The sequence below is a fragment of the Trichomycterus rosablanca genome, chromosome 4 (genome assembly GCF_030014385.1).
Source record: "Trichomycterus rosablanca isolate fTriRos1 chromosome 4, fTriRos1.hap1, whole genome shotgun sequence".
NCBI lineage: Eukaryota > Metazoa > Chordata > Actinopteri > Siluriformes > Trichomycteridae > Trichomycterus > Trichomycterus rosablanca.
This window is the reverse complement of record NC_085991.1, coordinates 2,905,563-2,928,205: the sequence shown is the minus strand read 5'-3', so window position 1 is coordinate 2,928,205 and position 22,643 is coordinate 2,905,563. Positions and strand designations below refer to the sequence as shown.

Below are 22,643 nucleotides of genomic sequence, written 5' to 3'. Positions count from 1 at the left end.
TGTACAGTACACTGGTAAATATGAAGTCTCTCAGAAACGGCTCCATGCGATCAGACTCGTGCCGATCGGTTGATTAACTGATCTTTATTGCGACTCAGACTGATTGAAATCTCACTGCAAACACCGGCCTCATTTCCTCCGCCGCTGCGCCCTGTAAAAGATTTTATTGTCCGCCGTTAAACTTTTTATACGTCCCATTAAACTTTTCCCAGTAATTACCCAGTCATGAAATACCTTATGGATGGAAAAGGTCACTGATGGCACTGGAATTCGGAATAAATGATTCTCATTCAGGACGGGACGTCTTATAGCAGCGGTTCTTAAACTTGGGGTTGCTGTAATACTGGTGTCACTGTCTGCAGTCAAGCAGGCTTTAATTTGTTGAACAGGAGTCCAAGGTTGTGTGATTAATTAGAGTGTCACTGTCCACGATAGAATTAGAAACTGCTGTGTTTTTATGGACCATGTGAGCAGAGGTTCCAGGGGCTTTAAAAAACCTCACTTGACTGTGGACGGTGTTTACCGTGTTTCAGCTGGTCCTCTCTTCGGTGTCTGATAGCCTGCAGTGTGAGGAAACTGGGCTGAGTGCACAAATCTGTCCTCACAAATCCGCTTCCCAGTAACAGCATTTATTTTACATGAGCTTTATGATGGAACATTTTCTGGATGGCGCACATTGGTGTTTCTCTCTCAGCTCTTTTTTATGGTGGATGGAGGACATGAATATTTGATCTGCTTTAATGAGCTTGATAATGGCTGAAATGAGATCAGAATACGACGGAGGAAATTCTTGCATTTCGACGCTCAGAAGCGGCGTCGGGTCGTCGGACGATTTAAACGCATGTCAGCTGATGGGAGCGTTAAATATCAGATCAGATCAGAGCAAGACAGAAGGTCCGAGTCATTTCAAAGAGACTTTATAATTCTGCCTCAGATACAGAGTCATCGCAGGTTAACCAAAAGTATGTGGACGCCTGACCATCAGCTTGTTCTACACATCATTCCACACCCCGAACATAATTATGAAGTTTCCCATCTTTAACTTCTCTGTTGATTTAAAATTGCATCTGTGATTTTGAACATAAAGGTCTGGCTGGCACTCAACTTTCCAATTCATCCCAAAGTCGTTTACAGGTGGTCCTCGACTTACGTCGGAGATCCGTTCCTACGGACGCGACGTAATGCGATTTTCGCCGTAAGTCGGAACCCACCTACATAAGCATCTACGTCACTCACATGGAGCACATACACAGTACAGTAATGAAGTGAAACAGTAAAAATACTGTAAATACTGTAAAAAATACCGCTCCGCTCGCCAACTAGTTCCTGTGCGAACCTTGTTTTTACATCTGAGGAATGATGCTGATGGGGGTGTGGCCCTCCATACACAGTCCCCGTCAGTGTATGAACTTAACTCGTGCAGTTGAAAAATGGAGTCTGTACTGACTGTACGTGCCGGAGGGGGCGCATGTCAGTTGAGAGGCGTCCTCAGTCAGCGGTGAAGGGTCGAATCAGTATAGAGGACGCAATCAGGGGAATTGGACACGACTAGATTAGGGGAGGAAAATAAAAGCCGTCCCTAAACTTTTGCTACTACTAAGTTGAAAGCGTATCATTTATTGGATGTGGCAGATTTAGGGGTCTGCACATACTGTATGTAAGAATCACCACAGTGTATCTGATCCTCATACCAGACTTGGCACAGTTTTTACGTCAGATGCCCATCCAGATGCAACCCTCCTATTTCTTTCTGCGTTTGGCTAGGCTGTTTCGGCCACCCGCAGATGGACATTAGCCAATCATGTCCATGCAGACACCCGACCGGCCAATAGCACAGCAGACATTCGAACCGTGGATCCCTAGATCTTTACTGCTGCCATTAAAGTGCACAAACACCTGAACTCAATAATTAGGAATAATTCTCATATATAAACGTATACTTAAAGTATGAGTAAATAGTATATCATTTAATTATGTATTAAAAGTACAAAAAAGAGTAGCAGTGGTAATAACTAAGGTCCTATATAATTCATGGTCGTGAAAATCACGCCATGGAGCTTGAAATGAGCGTTTATGGTTTGTGTTTAGTGATTTAACATCTTTCCTTCAAGTAGCGTTTAAGTGCCTCACGTTTATTGGTTAATCTGCACTATGAGGCGTCCTAGCAATCCTACGGCAATTCAAAATGTCCAAGATGTTTAAGTAAAGCAGCTAAACACACGACTCGGGTAACTGAGTTTGGAAAACTAACAACCAAACATATTTATATTATATTTACAGTACCAGTCAAAAGTTTGGACACACCTTCTCTTCAGTGGTTTTTCTTGATTATTTTTATTTTCTACATTGTAGATTAATACTGAAGACATCTAAACTATGAAGGAACACGTATGGAATTATGTAGTGAACAAAAAAATGTTAAACAAACCAGAATATGTTTTATATTTTACCAACTCTACCTCTGCACAGCACAACTGATGGTCTCAAACACATTAAAAAAGCAAGAAATTCCACAAATTAACTCTAGACAAGGCACAAACATTCATTGAAAACCATCCCAGGTGGCTACATCATGAAGCTGATTGAGAAAATGCCAAAAAGTGTGCAAGGCTGTCATCAAAGCAAAAGATGGCTACTTTAAAGAATATAAAATATAAAACATATTCTGGTTTGTTTAACACTTTTTTGTTTACTACATAATTCCATATGTGTTCCTTCATAGTTTGGATGTCTTCATTATTAATCTACAGTGTTGAAAAATAAAAAAAAATCAAGAAAAACCACAGGAATGAGAACGTGTGTCCAAGCTTTTGACTGGTACTGTACATTTTCAGCATTTGGCTGACCAGAGCGACTTACAGTACAGTGACAGTATACTGTCTAAGCAATTGAGGGTTAAGGGCCTTGCTCAAGGGCCCAACAGTGACAACCTGGCTGGGATGGTGCTTGAACCAGCGACCTTTTGATTACTAGTCCAGTACCTTAATCACTAGGCTACAACTGCCCTTAATTCTGTGGACACAATATTTGTATTTGAGACAGAACATGAAGTGGCGGCACTGTCGCCTCACAGCAAGAAGGTCCTGGGTTCAATCCCTAGGTGGGGCGGTACGGGTCCTTTCTGTGCAGAGTTTCTGAGCATGTTCTCCCCGTGTCTGTGTGGGTTTCCTCCGGGTACTCCGGTTTCCTCCCACAGCCCAAAAACATGCAGCCAGGCTAATTGGAGACACTGAATTGTCCTATAGGTACCAGCCGCTAGGATGCATAAACCAGTGCATTGTAGTGCCGGTCCCAAGCCTAGATAAATAGGGAGGTTCGTGTCAGGAAGGGTATCCAGCCTAAAAATTGTGCCAAATCAATAATGCGGCTCACGATCCGCCGGCGACCCTTAACAGGAACAGCCGAGGAAATAGAGAGAGACAGAACATGAAGCTTCGCACCGTCGCTGGACGTTGGAGGTGCTGTGTATTATAGTTTCTATTTATTCTATCATTCGATTTATGAGTGTTATTTAATGACTGCCGTGAAATGTGGCACCACCCAAGGCTCAAAACACTGCCCACTAGCTGTGAAGTTTAATCCAGCTCCACTGACCAGTTCTTTCGGTTGTATCCGGTTGGTTTTATGGTTCTCCTCTACATGAGAGCTGCTTTTCAGTCAGTGTCTTGTTTTTATACAATATTTAGCCTTTATAATATGATTTTAAATAAATAAAATGTATCTAAAAGTAAACGTTGATCGTTTCGTGGATCCTGATTGTAGTTCTCCTGCCCGGGACGTGGTGTTTGTTGTGTTTTCCCCAGTTCATCTCATCAGCAGATCTTGAGCTCTTCCATGAGCTGAGTCAGTGTTTCTCAGCTCATATTCTTCAGTCCCTCTGCTCTGCACATTTGAATGTTTTCCTGCTCTAAAAGCGCTGATTCAGCACGTCCGCCGATTAGCAAACACTTCATAATGATAAACCGAGCAGGACAGATGCTGAAACGTGCCCGGCAGAGCTAAACGAGCGAATATAAAAATGAACATTTTATTATAATCCCTAATGAGCAGTTGTCACCTTTAAGGTGAAGCTACTGGACTAGTAATCAAAAGGTTGCTGGTTCAAGCCCCACTGTGAGTCGCTTTGGATAAAAGCATCTGCTAAATGCTGAAAATGTAAATGTAATGAGATCTACACTCCTTGTTGGATTTTTTGCCTCTCTAACCAGCTTTCTCACAAAAGAAGTACACTTGTAATAATAATACAGTAATAACAATACAGAAACACAGTAATAATAACAACAATAATAATACAGTAATAATAATAATACAGTAATGATAATAATAATAATAACAATAGAGTGATAATAATAATAATATTAATACAGTAATAATGATATGTTAATAATTCAATAATAATAATAATACAGTAATAATGATAATGTTAATAATTCAATAATAATAATAATACAGTAATAATGATGATAATAATAATAGTAATAATGATAATGATAATAATTCAATAATAATAATAATACAGTAATAATGATAATGGTAATAATTCAATAATAATAATAATACGGTAAAAATGATAATAATAATAATAATAGAGTAATAATAATAATAATAGAGTATTAATAATAATAATAGAGTAATAATAATAATAATTGAGTAATAATATTAATAATACAGTAATAATGATAATGGTAATAATTCAATAATAATAATAATACGGTAAAAATGATAATAATAATAATAATAGAGTAATAATAATAATAATAGAGTATTAATAATAATAATAGAGTAATAATAATAATAATTGAGTAATAATAATAATAATAATAAAAACACAGTAATAATAATAATAATACAGTAATTATAATTATAATAATACAGTAATAATGATAATAATATTAATAATTCAATAATAATACAGTAATAATAATAATAACAACAACAATAACAATAATAAAAAAATACAGTAATAAAAAAAATAATAATACAGTAATAATAATAATAATAATATAATAACAATAATAATATAATAGTAATAATAATAATAATAATATAATAAAAATGATAATTATTAATAATAGTAATAATAATAATACAGTAATAATAATAATATAAAATAATAATCAGAATAATTAATTGTAATAATAATAATAATAATATAATAATATAATAATAATAATAATAATAATAATAATGATATAATAATAATATAATAATAATAATAATAATATAATAATAATAATAATCAGAATAATAATAATAATAATAATAATAATAATAATAATAATAATCAGAATAATAATAATAGATTTTGCTTAGTCGACTGAAAAAAAAAAACGGTGTGGGCGTGTCACCCGAAACAAACCACGTGCCTCTGGTCTCTGGAGTCGGGGGCGCGCACTGCTTGTGTGAGCGCGCTCGGCAGTCTGTAGACAGAGTTTGAATCCGGCGTGCACACACAAACACACGCGCGCCGCGTCTCGGGACGGTCGGTGACGCGAGAGCAGAGGTGTGAGTCCGCGCGCTTGCGGTCCGCTCGCTCGGGTTCTGGACGTCTTATCGGGCTCGTGTTCATCCTTTTATTCGGCTGCCGCGCGCTCTGTGGATGGGGCCCACGCGCCTCCGCCGCCGCCGCCGCTGCGCTCCGCTGCTCCAGGCGGGCCGATGGTAGCGCGCTCGCGCCGCCGTGCCGCACGGGACCATGGTGGAGAGGAGCGGCAAGTTCCTGTTCGCCGTCGTCGGCTCCGCGCTCTTCATGCTCATCCTCTATCAGTACGCCGCACCGGGAGCCGTGACCGCGAACTTCGGCTCTCGGCGCCCCTACGCACCTGAGGACGACGACGCCGACGCGTTCCCGACTCCCGACCCGCACTACGTTAAGAAGTACTACTTCCCGGCGCGCGACCTGGAGCGCGCGGTCGACTTCCAGATCAAGGGCGACGACGTGCTCGTGTTCCTGCACATCCAGAAGACAGGAGGTACCACTTTCGGGAGGCACCTGGTGCAAAACGTGCGGCTCGAGCTGCCCTGCGACTGCCGGCCCGGTCAGAAGAAGTGCACGTGCTACCGACCCAACCGTAAGGAGACCTGGCTCTTCTCGCGCTTCTCCACCGGCTGGAGCTGCGGGCTGCACGCGGACTGGACCGAGCTGACCAACTGCGTGCCGGGAGTCCTCAATAAGAAGGAGAGCAAGTTGCAAATCCAGAGGTGAGAGATGCCCACAGTGCACGAGCGTGCCCACACACACACACACTTTAGCTCTATATCAGTCCAAACTATACTGGACCACTGTAGGACCACCTTAAGCAGTTAATACTTCAGTAGTGGACTACCCAGATGCCCATAAAGGTACCAGTATTGAAGACATTGCAATGCACAATTTTGGTCAATGGAATGAGACCAGTACAGGACCAGTACAGGACCATCACTTACCAGATTTCCCCCAAACAGTGGACTAGTCACAAATATAGTCCAGTCTTAGTACTATGTGTGTGTGTGTATATCTGACTACAGCTAGTGACTTTCTTTGCACTCGTGTGTGTGTGTGTGTGTATGCTGTGAGTACAGGTAGTGACTTTCTTTGCACACACGTGTGTGTGTGTGTGTGTGTAGTTATGTGTATATGCTCGGACTACAGGCATGGCTGGATTACTGACCGGGCCAGTGGGGCCAGCGCCCAGGGGCCCTTGAGGTCAGGGGGCCCCGGGGGGGCCCTGGCCCAAAACATTTTGCGATGCCTTTCAACATTTATGATACAATATATTTTTTATTTCCGAGGGCCCTCCATTTTAAGGATCCTCTGACTATTAGGGACTTTGACCCCAGGGCCTCTTGGGGGCCTTAGCCTTGCTTTTGGGGCCCCTAGCCATGCTTTTGGGCCCTAGCCATGCTTTTGGGCCCTAGCCATGCTTTTGGGCCCCTTATGAAAATGGATGAGGCGTTGTGGCACTGCTCTGACTTCGACTTCTGGCTATTAGGGGTCCTAGGAAAGAGGGGGGCATATTTTTAGAGGGCCCTGGTTATGAGAGCCCCTACCAGGAGGCCCTAGAGAAGAGCAGGGCATACCATTAGAGGGCCCTTGATCACGAGGGCCCCTGCTATGGGGCCCTTGACTTCCATAGAAGTCGTTTACCATGGCTCCTTGACTTTCTAGGGACCTACAAATTGCCAGGCAAGCTACCATATTTCATAACAGACGTTTTGTTGCAAATATGCGATTCATCTCTTTGCCCAGGGGCCCAGACTATCCTTAATCCGTCCTTGACTACAGGTAGTCACTTTTTTGCACATACGTATGTAAGTGTGTGTGTGTGTGTTTGTGTGTGTGTGTGTGCGTGTAAGTATACATGTGTGTATGCTGTGACCACAGCTAGTGACTTTCTTTGCACTGGTGTGTATGTGTGTGTGTGTGTGTGTGTGTGTGTATGTGTGTGTATGCTGTGAGTACAGGTAGTAACTTACTTTGCACACGTGTGTGTTTGTGTATGTATTTATGTGTATATGCTCAGGCTACAGGTAGTCACTTTTTTGCACATACAGTGTATCACAAAAGTGAGTACACCCCTCACATTTCTGCAAATATTTCATTATATCTTTTCATGGGACAACACTATAGACATGAAACTTGGATATAACTTAGAGTAGTCAGTGTACAGCTTGTATAGCAGTGTAGATTTACTGTCTTCTGAAAATAACTCAACACACAGCCATTAATGTCTAAATAGCTGCAACATAAGTGAGTACACCCCACAGTGAACATGTCCAAATTGTGCCCAAATGTGTCGTTGTCCCTCCCTGGTGTCATGTGTCAAGGTCCCAGGTGTAAATGGGGAGCAGGGCTGTTAAATTTGGTGTTTTGGGTACAATTCTCTCATACTGGCCACTGGATATTCAACATGGCACCTCATGGCAAAGAACTCTCTGAGGATGTGAGAAATAGAATTGTTGCTCTCCATAAAGATGGCCTGGGCTATAAGAAGATTGCTAACACCCTGAAACTGAGCTACAGCATGGTGGCCAAGGTCATACAGCGGTTTTCCAGGACAGGTTCCACTCGGAACAGGCTTCGCCAGGGTCGACCAAAGAAGTTGAGTCCACGTGTTCGGCGTCATATCCAGAGGTTGGCTTTAAAAAATAGACACATGAGTGCTGCCAGCATTGCTGCAGAAGTTGAAGACGTGGGAGGTCAGCCTGTCAGTGCTCAGACCATACGCCGCACACTGCATCGACTCGGTCTGCATGGTCGTCATCCCAGAAGGAAGCTGACGCACAAGAAAGCCCGCAAACAGTTTGCTGAAGACAAGCAGTCCAAGAACATGGATTACTGGAATGCCCTGTGGTCTGACGAGACCAAGATAAACTTGTTTGGCTCAGATGGTGTCCAGCATGTGTGGCGGCGCCCTGGTGAGAAGTACCAAGACAACTGTATCTTGCCTACAGTCAAGCATGGTGGTGGTAGCATCATGGTCTTGGGCTGCATGAGTGTTGCTGGCACTGGGGAGCTGCAGTTCATTGAGGGAAACATGAATTCCAACATGTACTGTGACATTCTGAAACAGAGCATGATCCCCTCCCTTCGAAAACTGGGCCTCATGGCAGTTTTCCAACAGGATAACGACCCCAAACACAACCTCCAAGATGACAACTGCCTTGCTGAGGAAGCTGAAGGTAAAGGTGATGGACTAAACCCAATTGAGCACCTGTGGCGCATCCTCAAGTGGAAGGTGGAGGAGTTCAAGGTGTCTAACATCCACCAGCTCCGTGATGTCATCATGGAGGAGTGGAAGAGGATTCCAGTAGCAACCTGTGCAGCTCTGGTGAATTCCATGCCCAGGAGGGTTAAGGCAGTGCTGGATAAAAATGGTGGTCACACAAAATATTGACACTTTGGGCACAATTTGGACATGTTCACTGTGGGGTGTACTCACTTATGTTGCAGCTATTTAGACATTAATGGCTGTGTGTTGAGTTATTTTCAGAAGACAGTAAATCTACACTGCTATACAAGTTGTACACTGACTACTCTAAGTTATATCCAAGTTTCATGTCTATAGTGTTGTCCCATGAAAAGATATAATAAAATATTTGCAGAAATGTGAGGGGTGTACTTACTTTTGTGATACACTGTATATGTGTGTGTATGTATACATGTGTGTATATGCTGTGACCACAGCTAGTGACTTTCTTTGCACTGGTGTGTGTGTGTGTGTTTGTGTGTGTGTGTGTGTGTGTGTATGTGTGTGTATGCTGTGAGTGCAGGTGGTAACTTTCTTTGCACACATATGTGTGTGTTTGTGTATGTATTTATGTGTATATGCTCAGGCTATACAGTCACTTTTTTGCACATATACATATATGTGTGTGTGTGTGAGTATACATGTGTGTGTGTATGCTGTGACTACAGCTAGTGACTTTTTTGCACACGAGTGTGTGTATGTGTATATATACGTGTGTATATGCTAGTGAGTTTTTGCACATATGTGTGTGTATGTGTATGTGTGTGTATATGCATATGTGTGTGTGTATGTATACATGTGTGTGTGTATGCTGTGACTACAGCTTGTGACTTATTTTGCACACGAGTGTGTGTGTGTGTGTGTACTGTGACTGTAAGTAGTGACTTTTTAGTTCCCATATGTGTGTATATTGCTAGATTTGCCGGCTCGGGAGCAACTCGGCGTTCGCTCGGCGATGAAAACTCGGCTCTCGATCGCTAAGTGTGAACTATCCAACAACTCGATCCGATATTGCAAAAATATTTATTAACCTCCAACTCACTACAGAACAATCCATGCTATTCTTGTTGCCAAATCCACTCAGATTCATTTATTTTTCCTCCTTGATTTCATCACATCAGCGCACAAACACTTTGATCACTCGCTACTTGTTGACGTGCATTTTTGGACGTGGTATCATTAAACTTCTCGCATGTGTTTTTGTTTAAAAAAAACGGTATTCTAAATAGGTATTGTATCGGTATCGGTATCGGCAAGTACAAAAATACATGTACTCGTACTCGGTTGGGAAAAAATGGTATCGATGCATCCCTAGTTTCTGTGTGGGAATTTGTGCCCATTTAGTCCTGGCCTGGCTTGCAGTTGATGTTCCAATTCATCCCAGAAGATTTCGAATGGGCTGAGGTGATCATACCTGTTTGCGATGGGTGTGGCTAAAACGTTTATCTCTGATAATTAGGAAGGGAGTCCACATACGTTTGGCTGTATATTGCAAACACTCCGGTTGAGTTTGGTTTAGAGAAGCTCGTCCTCTCTCCTCTCTCGATGTGCTGCACCGAGTGAAAAAAACTCGCGCGTTTGTTGGCTGAACCAGATGAAGGCAAATCCAGCGGAATCCTGAGTGATGAACTCACACAGTCGCTCGCTCGTTCTCCTCCAGCCGGATGCAAACAGATATCGGCGGTACAGAATAACGTCGGCGCTCAGAGGTCTTTATCTCGCCGGGGTCCGGGCGGGCCGTAAATCCGCCCGATGGTGAGTGAGTCCGTTTACTGCGATAGAAAGCCGCGAGTGGGACTCGGCCATAAGCTTTGTTTATACGTACGATCGGTTTGGGATTGCACCGGCCCCCGATGGGCAGTAAGCGGTGGAAAATTACTGCATAATGAAGCAGCTGACTTCTAAATAACAGGAGAAGTTCCAGCGGCGTGGACGCACCGGGCGAAACAGAGCCGGGATGAACCGGAAGCTTGAGGCTGTTCATAAAATGTGCAAAGAATTTAATCGTGTCTATATATTAATGGATAATAAAGGATTTGATGCACATAATCTAAGCAATTGAGGGTTAAGGGCCTCGCTCAAGGGCCCAACAGTGACAACCTGGCAGTGATGGGGCTTTAACCAGAGACCTTCTGATTACTAGTCCAGTAGCCTAACCAATAGGCTACAACTCATACAGTTCTGTGAAAAAGTGACTGGCTTATTTTTAATCGTCTCCGATAACATAACAGCTCTCGTGGTGGTTCGATGGAGTTCTAATATCTTAGTAATGTCTTTGTAAGCCATTCCAGACTGACATATTAAAATATTTATGATATATATTATAAGATATATATAATTCTGGAACACAGCGTGTCTCTGAAAGCGAGGTCTGGCTCACGGTGGATATTCCGTTTCGTCCCAAGGCTTTTCAGCAGGATTGAGGTCTCTGTGAAACGTCTGAGCTTGATAATCATTAATTAAGAGGGGCGTCCAGATACTTTTGGGTCATATACAGGTGTGAGTTGTGGGTGTGTCTGTGGGCGATGTTACACCCCCCATCCCAGAGTCAATCGCAGATTTGCACCTTTGCCCCAAATGTCCTAAATATCGATTACAGAACCATGTGGATTGGGACACAGCCGTGGACGCTATCGTGGAGGCTATCGACTTTTCTGTAAGCTGGTCTTTTGGATGAGCTGCAATTAGCTGGTCAGGGTCACGGTGGGCGCCATTCACTGGGCGAAGGGTAGGAAACAACCCGCGCAGGTCACCAGTCCATCACATGGCACATAAACTCACAAACGAGCACCAGGAGGAAACACGCACAGACACGGGGAGAACATGCACACTCCACACAGAAAGGACCCGGACAGCTCCAGCTGGGAATCGAACCCAGGACCTTCTTGCTGTGAGGTTACAGTGCTACCCACCGAGCCACGCCCCCTTTGTCATGTGTGAACAGTGCTGTACCCCCGAAACTGAGACTCACTCTGTATGCTTTATGTGTATCTGTTGTAGGACACAGGACTAGTAATCCAAAGGTTGCTGGTTCAAACCCCACCACTGCTAGGTTGCTGCTGTTGGGCCCTTGAGCAAGGCCCTTAACCCTCAATTGCTCAGGCTGTATACTGTAACTGCAATGTAAGTCGCTTTGGATAAAGGCGTCTGCTAAAACCCGAAAATGTAAATGTTCCTCCACCTCGACTGGACAGCAGGGGTCGCTATTGCAGCAGCACTGAGGAGAAACCAGATACGATCGTTCCTCCTTCAGACGTGGTCAAGTTGTGTCTGTTGAACGTCCGGTCAGGAGTTCTGGACCTCAGGAGCTCAGGATCTGGAACTGTCCACCGTGCCGGGCTCTGGTGAAGGATGACAGACCATTATATTCATCGGCGTGTCCGTGTGGACGGCGCCTGAACCGAGGAAGACGCAGCAATAAAATATCTGGTGCTTATAATAAGGAATTAAATCTTTTTTTGCTCCACATCTGACGGATCTGCTCTATTTAAAGACGCTGCAGCAGATTTCTGGGTCCCAGGCCGATAAGCTGGCACAGAAAATGCAGCGGCGCTGCCGTCGTTCGGTTTCATTTCTCAGATGCACACGTAGCTCATTCTGGTTTTCAGGTGTCGTTTTAAAGTCCATCCGTCTGGTTCATTTTCCGCTCAGCTTCATCAATGCAGACCTGAAGTCGAAGCAGTGGTGGGTATACAATCACTGACTGTAGCACTGTTGCCCCCTGTACCCACTGACCAGGTAGTTAGGTACATCAGTGTTGTTGGGATTGGAGCTTTGCTAAAGCTTGAAGGTGATATAAAGCTTGCTGGACTGTGGACAGTATGACCTGTATTGTTATGGTGGTTCTTGGATTACATTTGATGTGTTTTCAGGGGGGTGAGCTGCACTCCACCATCACTCATGCAGACTTAATGTCAAAGCAGTTGTGGGTAGACAATCACTGACTGTAGCTGTGTTGCTCTGTACACTATCGCCCCCTGTGCCCAGTTTATTAATGACCCTCATAGGACACCGACTGACCAGATGATGTTTAACCATTCTCAGCCCTGCATGTTGCACTTGGTAATGTGTAGTAGGTACATGATTGTTGTTGGGATTGAAGCTTTGTTCAAGGTTTTGAATTCTTTTCTACCCAGCAGCATCAAAGCCCATGGTGATATAAAGCTTGCTGGACTGTGGACAGTATGACCTGTGTTCTAGCAGACCTGTTGTGAGCTGCACTCCACCATCACTCATGCAGACCTAGAGTCAAAGCAGTTGTGGGTATACAATCACTGACTGTAGCTGGGTTGCTCTGTACACTGTCAGCTTCTGTATTCTGTTCATTCACTGACCAGATGATGTGTTGTATACTGGACACGGTTGCACTTGTATAAGTGTAGTAGGTACATCAGTGTTGTTGTGATCACAGCTTGACTAGGTTCAGCATAAAGCCTGAGGTGATATAAAGCTTGCTGGACTGTGGACAGTATGGCCTGTGTTCTAGCAGACCTGTTGTGAGCTGCACTCCACCATCACTCATGCAGACTTCAAAGCAATGTGTGGGTATACAATTACTGACTGTAGCTCTGTACACTTTGTGCCTGTAATCTGTGCTTTGTCACTGACCAGATAATGTTTGAATGCTGGACCACTCTCATCCCTGTAATGACATGGTAATGACACTTGTATAAGTGTAGTAGGTACATCAGTGTTGTTGGGATCGCAGCTTGACTAAAGGTTCAGCATCAAAGCCTGAGGTGATATAAAGCTTGCTGGACTGTGGACAGTATGACCTGTGTTCTAGCAGACCTGTTGTGAGCTGCACTCCACCATCACCCTTGCAGACTTAGAGTCAAATCAATGTGTGGGTATACAATCACTGACTGTAGCTCTGTTGCTCTGTATACTGTCGCCCCTATACTTTGTTCATTCACTGACCAGATGATGTGTTGTATGGTGGACACGGTTGCACTTGTATAAGTGTAGTAGGTACATCAGTGTTGTTGGGATTAAAGCCTGACTGAAAGTTTAGCATAAAGCCTGAGGTGATATAAAGCTTGCTGGACTGTGGACAGTATGACCTGTGTTCTAGCAGACCTTTTGTGAAAGCAAAGTGTGGGTATACAATCACTAACTGTAGCTCTGTTGCTCTGTACATTAATTGACCAGATGATGCTTGAATGGTGGACCATTCTCAGTCCTGTAACGACATGGTAATGACACAGCTGCACTCGTGTAGTACTATGAGTAGTAGGTACATGATTGTTGTTGGGATTGAAGCCCATATTCAAGCAGACCTGTTTTTTTTTTTTATGGTTCTTGGATTACGACTGGACTTGGATCCATCCCCTTGATGAAAATATCGCCGATTTATGCTTTGCAACAGGCGCAGTCGAACTAGCCCTATTTATACGGGCACAGAAAAGCCACCAGTCAAGCCAGAACGTATTTCAGAACGAAGCCCGCCGATGATAGAGCGGGACGATGGAGCGGATTATATCGCCCCATGATCGCTGATATCATTCAAGGCCTCTCCAAATGTGCTTGATGTGGCAGAGGGCGGCGGCGGCGGCATCCACCGAGGGTGAATGAAGAGAAATGACTCCCACCGCACCGGCTAAACGACTCTCGACTCCGTCTCTGGGGACTCGTCCAGGCTAACGCAGATATATTTGAAACGCCGATCGTTTCTCTCTATTTTGGCCCTCCACCCACGCTGAAGGAGCATTTGCGGCCACTAAAAACACATTTAAAGGACAAAAGTATGTGGACACCTGACGATGAGCTGTTTGGACTTTTAGGATTGTTCGGGATGTAGACAGGGCTTAACGTTACGCCGTTCCAGGCTGACCTGTCCAGGTGTCTGATCAATTCTGCTCACTCTCCAAAACGTTGGTTCAGGTAACATTCGGCGCCCGAGTGGTTCTCCAGGTCCAGGCGGGCACCAGATGGCCCGTCTCTCTGTGCCAGCTCCCCGCTGCCAGGTCCCTGGCTTATCCGGTCCTCCCGGGCCAGGCCTCGGTGACACGCTGACTCTGGGATGTAGGCTGACGTCTGTGTGCTAATCCCATCAGATCAGCGTGGATTATACGCAGCCACCGTCCAAATCCTGTTACGCCCTCGTTCGGATCTCGCGCCCGTCTGCCCGTCTGCACGTCCGCTGTCGCCAGGGTGCACGTCGGGTTTCGCAGTGGAGCGTAACGTGTTTTATTAATAAAAGCTCTTAGCGTTAGCAAAAACGGCTTAAATGATAAAAAGCTGGTTTAGCTTAGTGGCTGTTTTTGTCCGTCTTGCTCGACCGTTTTATTCATGAAATGCTACTAAAATCATGCTTTTGTCCCAATTTAGATGTACCCAATTAGTCTCCCGCTGCTGGGGACCCTCATGGCATCTAAGGAAAGTATATCTACCTGACAAGTCCTGCCTCCGACGTGCGTGCGATCCACCGTCCCCTTCTTATTCGCCCATACGTTGATGGATTGGCGTGCGAGGCCAGTCTTGCGCATGGAGAGTCACACGTTCTCTCCGCGTTCCTCTACTACTAACCAGGGTCCTTACACAGAATCAATGACCCCACCCCTTTTGAGTACGGTCTTTACCCACCCAGCAGACTAGTGGCTGATTTTATCTGCTGCATCGTCTGTGCTGCCCACGAGGGGGCGCCCAGCCGACCGGTAGCAGAGCTGAGATTCGAAATCCCACTTCGCCACTTGATTTTTTAGTGATAGAGGCGCCCTCTACTGGGTGTATTCCTGCCTCGTACCCAGGGACCCACTAAATGAATGATTCATCCCTCCTTCTGATTAGCACTCGATTGTAATTCGGATGTCCCGGACGTACCCTCGGGCACCGCGGTGGCAGGTAAAAGCCCTTCGGTGATTTTTACAGATTGATTTCCCCTGCTGCTGCTGCCGACAAATTGCCATGCATCGACTGATTAGCAAACATATTTATTATTCAGAATTAGCGCCTCCACGGTTCTCCGCGGGAGCTGGAACTTAGCCGAGCTTTAATTAGGTGAGACTCGGATCTGACTCGCTCCTCTATACTCCTGTGCTAGCTCAGCAGGTGCGCCCATTGCCACGCAGATACAAATACTTTGGTTCTGTGGGTAAGTTTTAGCACAGATGTCTATAATGACCCACTGGGAGCAAAATCCAGTACAAATACCAATACAGGACATGAAGTTACCACGTCTAGAACTAGAACTAGAACTATGGGCATTACAGACGTAAACAAACTACCTCTGAACCTTCACCAGGCAGCCAAGAGTCAGTCTGGGTTGAGTCAGGCATCTTCATGAGGGAACTCTGGTGTAGGGCAAACCATTTGCCAAAAAGCAGATTATAAGGGGTCACCTGGTCCAGCTTACTGGTCCATTATAGATCACCGAAAACCCCTACTGGCTCACCAGGGCAGCAGGCTAACACATGCTTCCTCTGACACTTGTGAGGCCACTAGGGCCATCTTTCACCCCTAGGCACTGCATATTGTGTCTGTTGGACACCCGAGCAGGCTTTTAATCTAGACATGTGTTGTAATACTGGACTAGTAATTAGAAGGTCGCTGGTTCAACACCCATCACTGCCAGGTTGCCACTGTTGGGCCCTTGAGCAAGGCCCTTAACTCTCAGTTGCTTAGACTGTATACTGTCACAGTCTTGTAAGTTTCTGCTAAATGTAAAAAGGTGATCGCAGGTCGTAATTTATTCATTCATTTATTGTTGTACCATCGTGTTATACTGGTCAGGGTCACGGTGGGTGCAGTTCACTGGGCGAAAGGTAGGAAACACCCTGGACAGGTCGCCAGTCCATCACAGAGCACACACACACACACACACACACGACTGCATGTCTTTGTACTGTGGGAGGAAACCTATACAGACACAGGGAGAACATGCAAACTCCACACAGAAAGGACCCCGATCGTTCCAGCTGGGAATCGAACCCATGACCTTCTTGCTGTGAGGTGACAGTGCTACCCACTTCATTCAGTCAAAGCATTTAGCAGACGCCTTCATCCAAAGCGACTTACAGTACTGTGACGGTATACAGTCTAAGCAATTGAGGGTTAAGGGCCTTGCTTAAGAGCCCAACAGTGGCAATCTGGCAGTGGTGGGGCTTGAACCAGTGACCATCTGATAACTAGTCCAGTACCTTAACCACTAGGCTACAACATTCCTACAAATGGCTTTGTTTCTACAAATTGAAAACTGTTAATATAAGTAAATTAAAATATAAATAAATTGTGATGTTTGGCTGTATCGTCCAGCCCTGAGCAACATGGACCAGACGTATTCTTGTGGTAAAATTTCCCAAGAATGCCGGGGTGTTGGGATGGGGGGGGGGGTGCACCCGAAGCGACCGACAAAGGCTTAGAGGCCCCACTTCACCCCGGACACAAAGGGCGAGTCCCGGCTGGAGAAAGCTCGGGGTTTTACTGCCTCTCCACGCCGCATTATATCATTTAGTGAAGAATCATTGGCAGCTTTGCGAGCGCCGATCCAAAATGTAGGAAAAGGGCAAAAAGTCGAGCTTCTCTGAACGGCTCTCGTGACGTCGTGACGTCGTTCCTCAGCGAAGAAAGACACGCTCGGAAAATTCCGGCCCTCCTTTTAAGAATTAACCCAGCACAGGAAGAGTCGATCCCCCTTGGTTTAATCAGTTAGTCTTGGCCTTGGAACCCCTGATCGGTTGTATAAGACGATGCTTTGCATGTTTGGTATGATTTATTTATTTATTAGGATTTTAGCATCATGTTTTACACACTTTGGTTACATTCATGACAGGAACGGTAGTTACTCATTACACAAGGTTCATCAGCTCAAGTTTAGTATCAAACACAGTTTGAATATAATGGATTACAATTTTGTAACCCTAGTTTACCTCACTTGTATGTCTTTGGACTGTTGGAGGAAACCATGACTCCCGGAGGAAATCTATGCAAACTCCTCACAGAAAGGACCCGGACCTCTCAACCTGGGAATCGAACCCAGGACCTTCTTGCTGTGAGCCACCGTGCCGCCAGTTTGATATAAGACTTCTCCAGGTTGGCAAAACAGACAACGAACGAAAACGTCCACTAATGAGGACAGTGGACTAGTGATCAGAACCTTGAGCAACCTTGAGAACCCTCAGCTGCTTGGATTGTATACAATTGCCGTATACAAATACTGGGACTTTGTGGGATAAGATTGGACGCACCGGTCCTAAACCTTCTAGCAGACCTCTGGCTTCCCGAGAAGGTCGTATTCAATTTATAATAACAACTAACAGCACTTGCAGTTGACCAGGACGTCTCCAGCAGTTTGGCTGGGTCAAATCCCCTGCTCTTGTGGATCAGTGGTGCCAAGAGGCAGAGTGATACCCACAGGGATAAAAAAAAGCCTTATGGAACCTGTGTATCAGGCTGGAGATGGACAGACTTCACAACTACTGGCTGGATTATTATTAGAAATTAAAAAATTTGCAAAATTTTAAGATTAGAAGATTGACCACTGGTGCCTCCATCGGCCAAGCTTGAATAATCCTAGCAAAGTCAATAATGAAATAATAATGAAAGATGTGAGAACTTCCTGAGATGACCATTTGCTTCTGAATGTGGTTGAACCAGTTGACCAGCAATTTGACCTCTCCTACTGTAAAGACATGGAGTGTGAAGGAACTCTGGTGGCTTCCACAGAGCCCTGACCCAAACCCCACCGAACACCTTTGGGATAAATTGAATGCAAGCAATGATTGGGGCATTATGGTGGATCATCGGTGCCTGACCTCACTAATGCCATTTTGATTGAATGGACACACGTTCCCAGTTTGAAGATACACTCCAAAAGCTCAAGAACTTGTGGCAAGCCTTGTGTGTTGACTTACTGGACTATTGTGTGGAAGGCCACTGTTGGACCCCTGAGTAACGCCCTTCGGAGCAAGTCGCTTTGGAGGAAAGTACGTCCAGTAAATGCTGTTCATGAATGGTCAGGCAACTATGGGCGCTCATACTGTAGTTCCATCCAAGCTAATAAAGAAATATTTGGCCCTAAAACACCCCTGATTTTTGGCTGTGCTGTCATTATTATGCACTGTGCTAACATCCTCGTGCTGTGTTATCTCCTCAGAGCAGGGTCGAAGAGAGGTTGGAGAAAGCACCAGCCCTTGATTTATTGCCTCTGCAGAGCAAACGGGAGGGGAGGGCATCGAGAAAAGAAAAGGGGAGGATATTCAGGGCTCGAGGTAGACGTGACGTCCTAGCTTCAGACGGATTTAGTGTTTTAGGGTCAGGAGGAGAAAGAACGGACCGACCTTTGGTGCAAATTCGGATCCTTTTTCCCATCCCGGCTGTCCGGGACTTGCCTGCGAGTCTGAGAGGCCCTTGGGAAATCCCTAGTGTGCCAGTTAGTCTGTCAGCTCTTCACAACACGGAGCTGCGCTGATGGTTCATTTCAAATAAGCAAGCGAAAAGGCGAGATAAAAAGAAAAGCAATGAGAAAGAGTCAGTCCGGCTCCCGACCGTCCCTCGCCGGTGGATCCCCCGCTGTGCTATTCTCCGAGAGGCCACGCTCGGCCGTGGAAACTTTCTGCCGGATCGCTGCTTTTCACATTTCCTTTAGAAAGCACTTGAAGCGACGACGTGGCCTATAAAACAATATTTGCTCATGAATTAATCATGTGATTGTTTTTTATTTAAAACGCTCGTAAATCCGACACCGGTTCAAGCGGAGCGCTGTCACGTTTCAAGTGTGACGTTTGAAGACGGACGAGGCACTTCTGTTCTCTCGAGTGTGTAAGCATGCCCTTGACATCTTCCTACGCTGAGGGAACCTGTCGTTTCTCAAGGAGGCGCTGGGTCAAATCCCCAGCTCATGATCAGTGGTGCAAAGAGGCACAGGGATAAAAAACCTGTCGGATTAAGAGAATTTACAACAATGGTTCGATGATCGATGATTATTACTGGGGCTGTCACGATTAAAATTTTTAATCGCGATTAATTGACTGATGCAAAAATAACTAAACCAAATTTATTGCAAGAACATGTTTCCCAATAAAAAAAAAATTAATAAAATTATGATGAAATTATTAAATCTAAATTATCTTTAGAAAGCCAGCCAATGCCTATATAGAGTTGTTAACAGCTACCTTATCTATCAGCCAATTTAAGATGACAAGTCTGTTCACATTATCTGGCAAAAGTAAGAATCATCTCATGTTCGTAACCCTGCCACTGAAAACAGGCGCTCAGGGTACTAATATGAACCATTTCTAGATGCAAGACGTGTAACGTCATGTAGACCCACATCGTTAACTATGTTAAAGTGTCTACAGTCCATTGCGATCCATTTAACGCCTGTGTTTGTAATGTTCCCACGACGTGTACAGTTCATGGACTTTCCATCCAAATTCCTCTGAAATAAAGTTAGACCGAGTCTGAGCTCATTTAGTCTGTAACGTGTATCCGTGCGGTCAGACGCCCGACGAGACAAATCCGGGCTCTGACCAAAGATGATATTAAAGCGTCACTTAATTTTGTCTAGTGATGATTTTTCACGCTTTTTAAAAACAAAAATGATTATTTAAAATACCCGATATTGTAATTTGTAACTCACAACCGCAAACCGGAGAAAGAGCCGTGTTATCGCTATACAGTATAAACACAATGTTACTGTGTTAAAGCAGCGCAAATTACTACAGTGACGTATGTTTAAAATAGCACAAACATAGCCCAATAAAACATTGTTAGATGAAAAATTTTAATCTTGATTCATTTCTTTAATCGCGATTAAAATGTTAACGCATTAATTGCATGAATTAACGCAATTAAGGACAGCCCTAATTATTGCTTATTAAAAAAAGAATAAAAAATGAGAAGATTAGAACATATGACCATCGGTCATGCTTGAATAAACCTAGCAAAGAAAATAATAAAATAATGGAATAATAAATGAAATTATGAAATAATCTGAGTTGCTTTTAGCATGTTTTATCATACAGTTTGTCTCATTCGAGGAGCTTTGAAAAGGTCAGCGTCAAACTGGGTCAAAGTTCAATCGGGTGAACTTTGAGCGGCACAGCAAGTCAAGTCAGAACAATAATAAAGCAAATCAATGACATAAAATGCAGTGAAATACATATAGCAAAATAAAATCAATGCAAATAAAGCAGTTGCCAGAGAAAAAGCCAGGATTTAAAACGATCAGTTGTAGGGGACGTCTTAATAAAAAGTGGCAAACTGTTCCATATTTTCTTGGCAGCCACAGAGAACGCCTTTGGACCTCGTCTGAGTGCGTGGGACAGTTAAAAGCAACTGGTCAGAAGATCCTAAAATTCTGGAGGTAGAATGAGGACAGATGAGATTAGATATATAGTATAGGGCTTCGCTGTGGAGAGCCTTAAATACGAATAAAAGAACCTTAAATTCTACACCAGTGAGTAACCGAGCAGCTGCGTTTGAACAAGCTCATGTGAATGCGCTCTTAGCAGGAGAAGCATCAGTCTGTGATTGTGTTGCGGCACTGTGGTGGACTGAGTAGCTGGCGTCACTTGGGGAGCCGAACATGTTAGCTCTGTTTTGAAAGTTTTCCTTTGCTAGCTTGCTGAAAGCGCACTCCATAGGAAACAACGGCACGGTCGGCACAAAAGTGAATTCGCCCTAGAGGGAGAAGCATCAGTCTGTGATCGTGTTGCAGCACATTGGTGGACTGAGTAGCTGGAAGCTGACAGCTCTGCCCTAGAGCTCTCACCTTCGCTAGCTCAGTGTTCTTCATCATGCCGATCATGTTAGCTCTGTTAAGAAAGTTTTCCTTTGCTAGCTCGCTGGTAGCGCAAAGTGTCACATCGCACCGCGTCATATCAAACAGTTCGTCTCATTGGAGGAGCTTTGAAAAGATCAGCGGCAAACTGGGTCAAATTTTAATCAGGTGTGGTGCGGCAAGCGCAAAAATTGTGAGCACAACATTGCAAAAGTGCGACACTCCATAGCAAACAACGACACATCCGGCGCAAAAGCAGTTTTGCTGCTTCTCATGTGAACACACCCTTAGAGGGAGAAGCATCAGTTTGTGATTGTGTTGCGGCACCTTGGTGGACCGAGTAGCTGACAGCTCTGAGAGCTCTCGCCTTCACTAGCTCAGTGTTCTTCATCTTTTTATTTGCATTGCAGTCGTTACTCAGGGAGCCGATCATGTTAGCTCTGTTTTGTAAGTTTTCCTTTGCTAGCTCGCTGGTAGCAATTTCAGTTCTTTATTGGTTCTTTTTCTGTTTTGTTCTGTTCAGCCTTCAGTTCCTTTCGGATTCTGCGACTTGATTTCTTGGCAGGAGCTACTGAGGAGGAAGAGTAGTCGTGTCTCCAGGCTATGAGATTTGAAGTCAGTAGGAATTACTTAGACAGCGCAGTCATGTTAAGCTAGATTAATCTGCAGTGCCGAGCCTCCGAACGTCCCCCGAGAGGACATCTGAGGACCGTGCCTGCTGACACTTATTCTCAGCCAGAACCTCCGCTGCTCCTCCACCGATCTTATCTCACGATCTCCAGCGCGACGGCTTTCTGTTAGGTGAGCTCTCGTATCGACTGCGAGGTGACAAATGTGATTAAAACGATCGGTTTAAGGAGGCGGCGTTTTCCACAAATCATGTCAGGCTTGTTTTGGACGTGTTAGAAAGCTACTGACCATGAAAACCCGAACGAACAGAAGAACGTCGGACAGAAGGTAGAACGTCATTTTTTGCTCGGCGTTTAAAAATATCGAACAAATCTGTTAGGCCATCACACGTTCCTGACCCCTGTGTTTTGACCTGGTCTTCTCAAACACACAATGTCTGGGCGTGGCTCACATTGTTCTAAAAGCTGAGGTCAGAGCTCAGGGTCAGCCATTGTACAGTGGACAAATGGAGCAGACAGGGTTAAGGGCCTTGCTCAAGGGCCCAACAGCGGCTGCAGAGCTGA

General features: G+C 44.6%; 1 protein-coding gene across 1 annotated transcript in view; it reads left to right on the top strand.

Moving 5' to 3' along the window:
- Positions 1 to 5,695: 5,695 nt before the first annotated feature.
- hs6st1a (heparan sulfate 6-O-sulfotransferase 1a) overlaps positions 5,696 to 22,643 on the top strand; it is an 85,430-nt gene continuing 68,482 nt past the window's right edge. The window contains exon 1 of the mRNA XM_062992908.1: positions 5,696 to 6,186. Coding sequence (XP_062848978.1) covers positions 5,696 to 6,186 — 491 coding nt within the window. The remainder of the gene's footprint in view (positions 6,187 to 22,643) is intronic.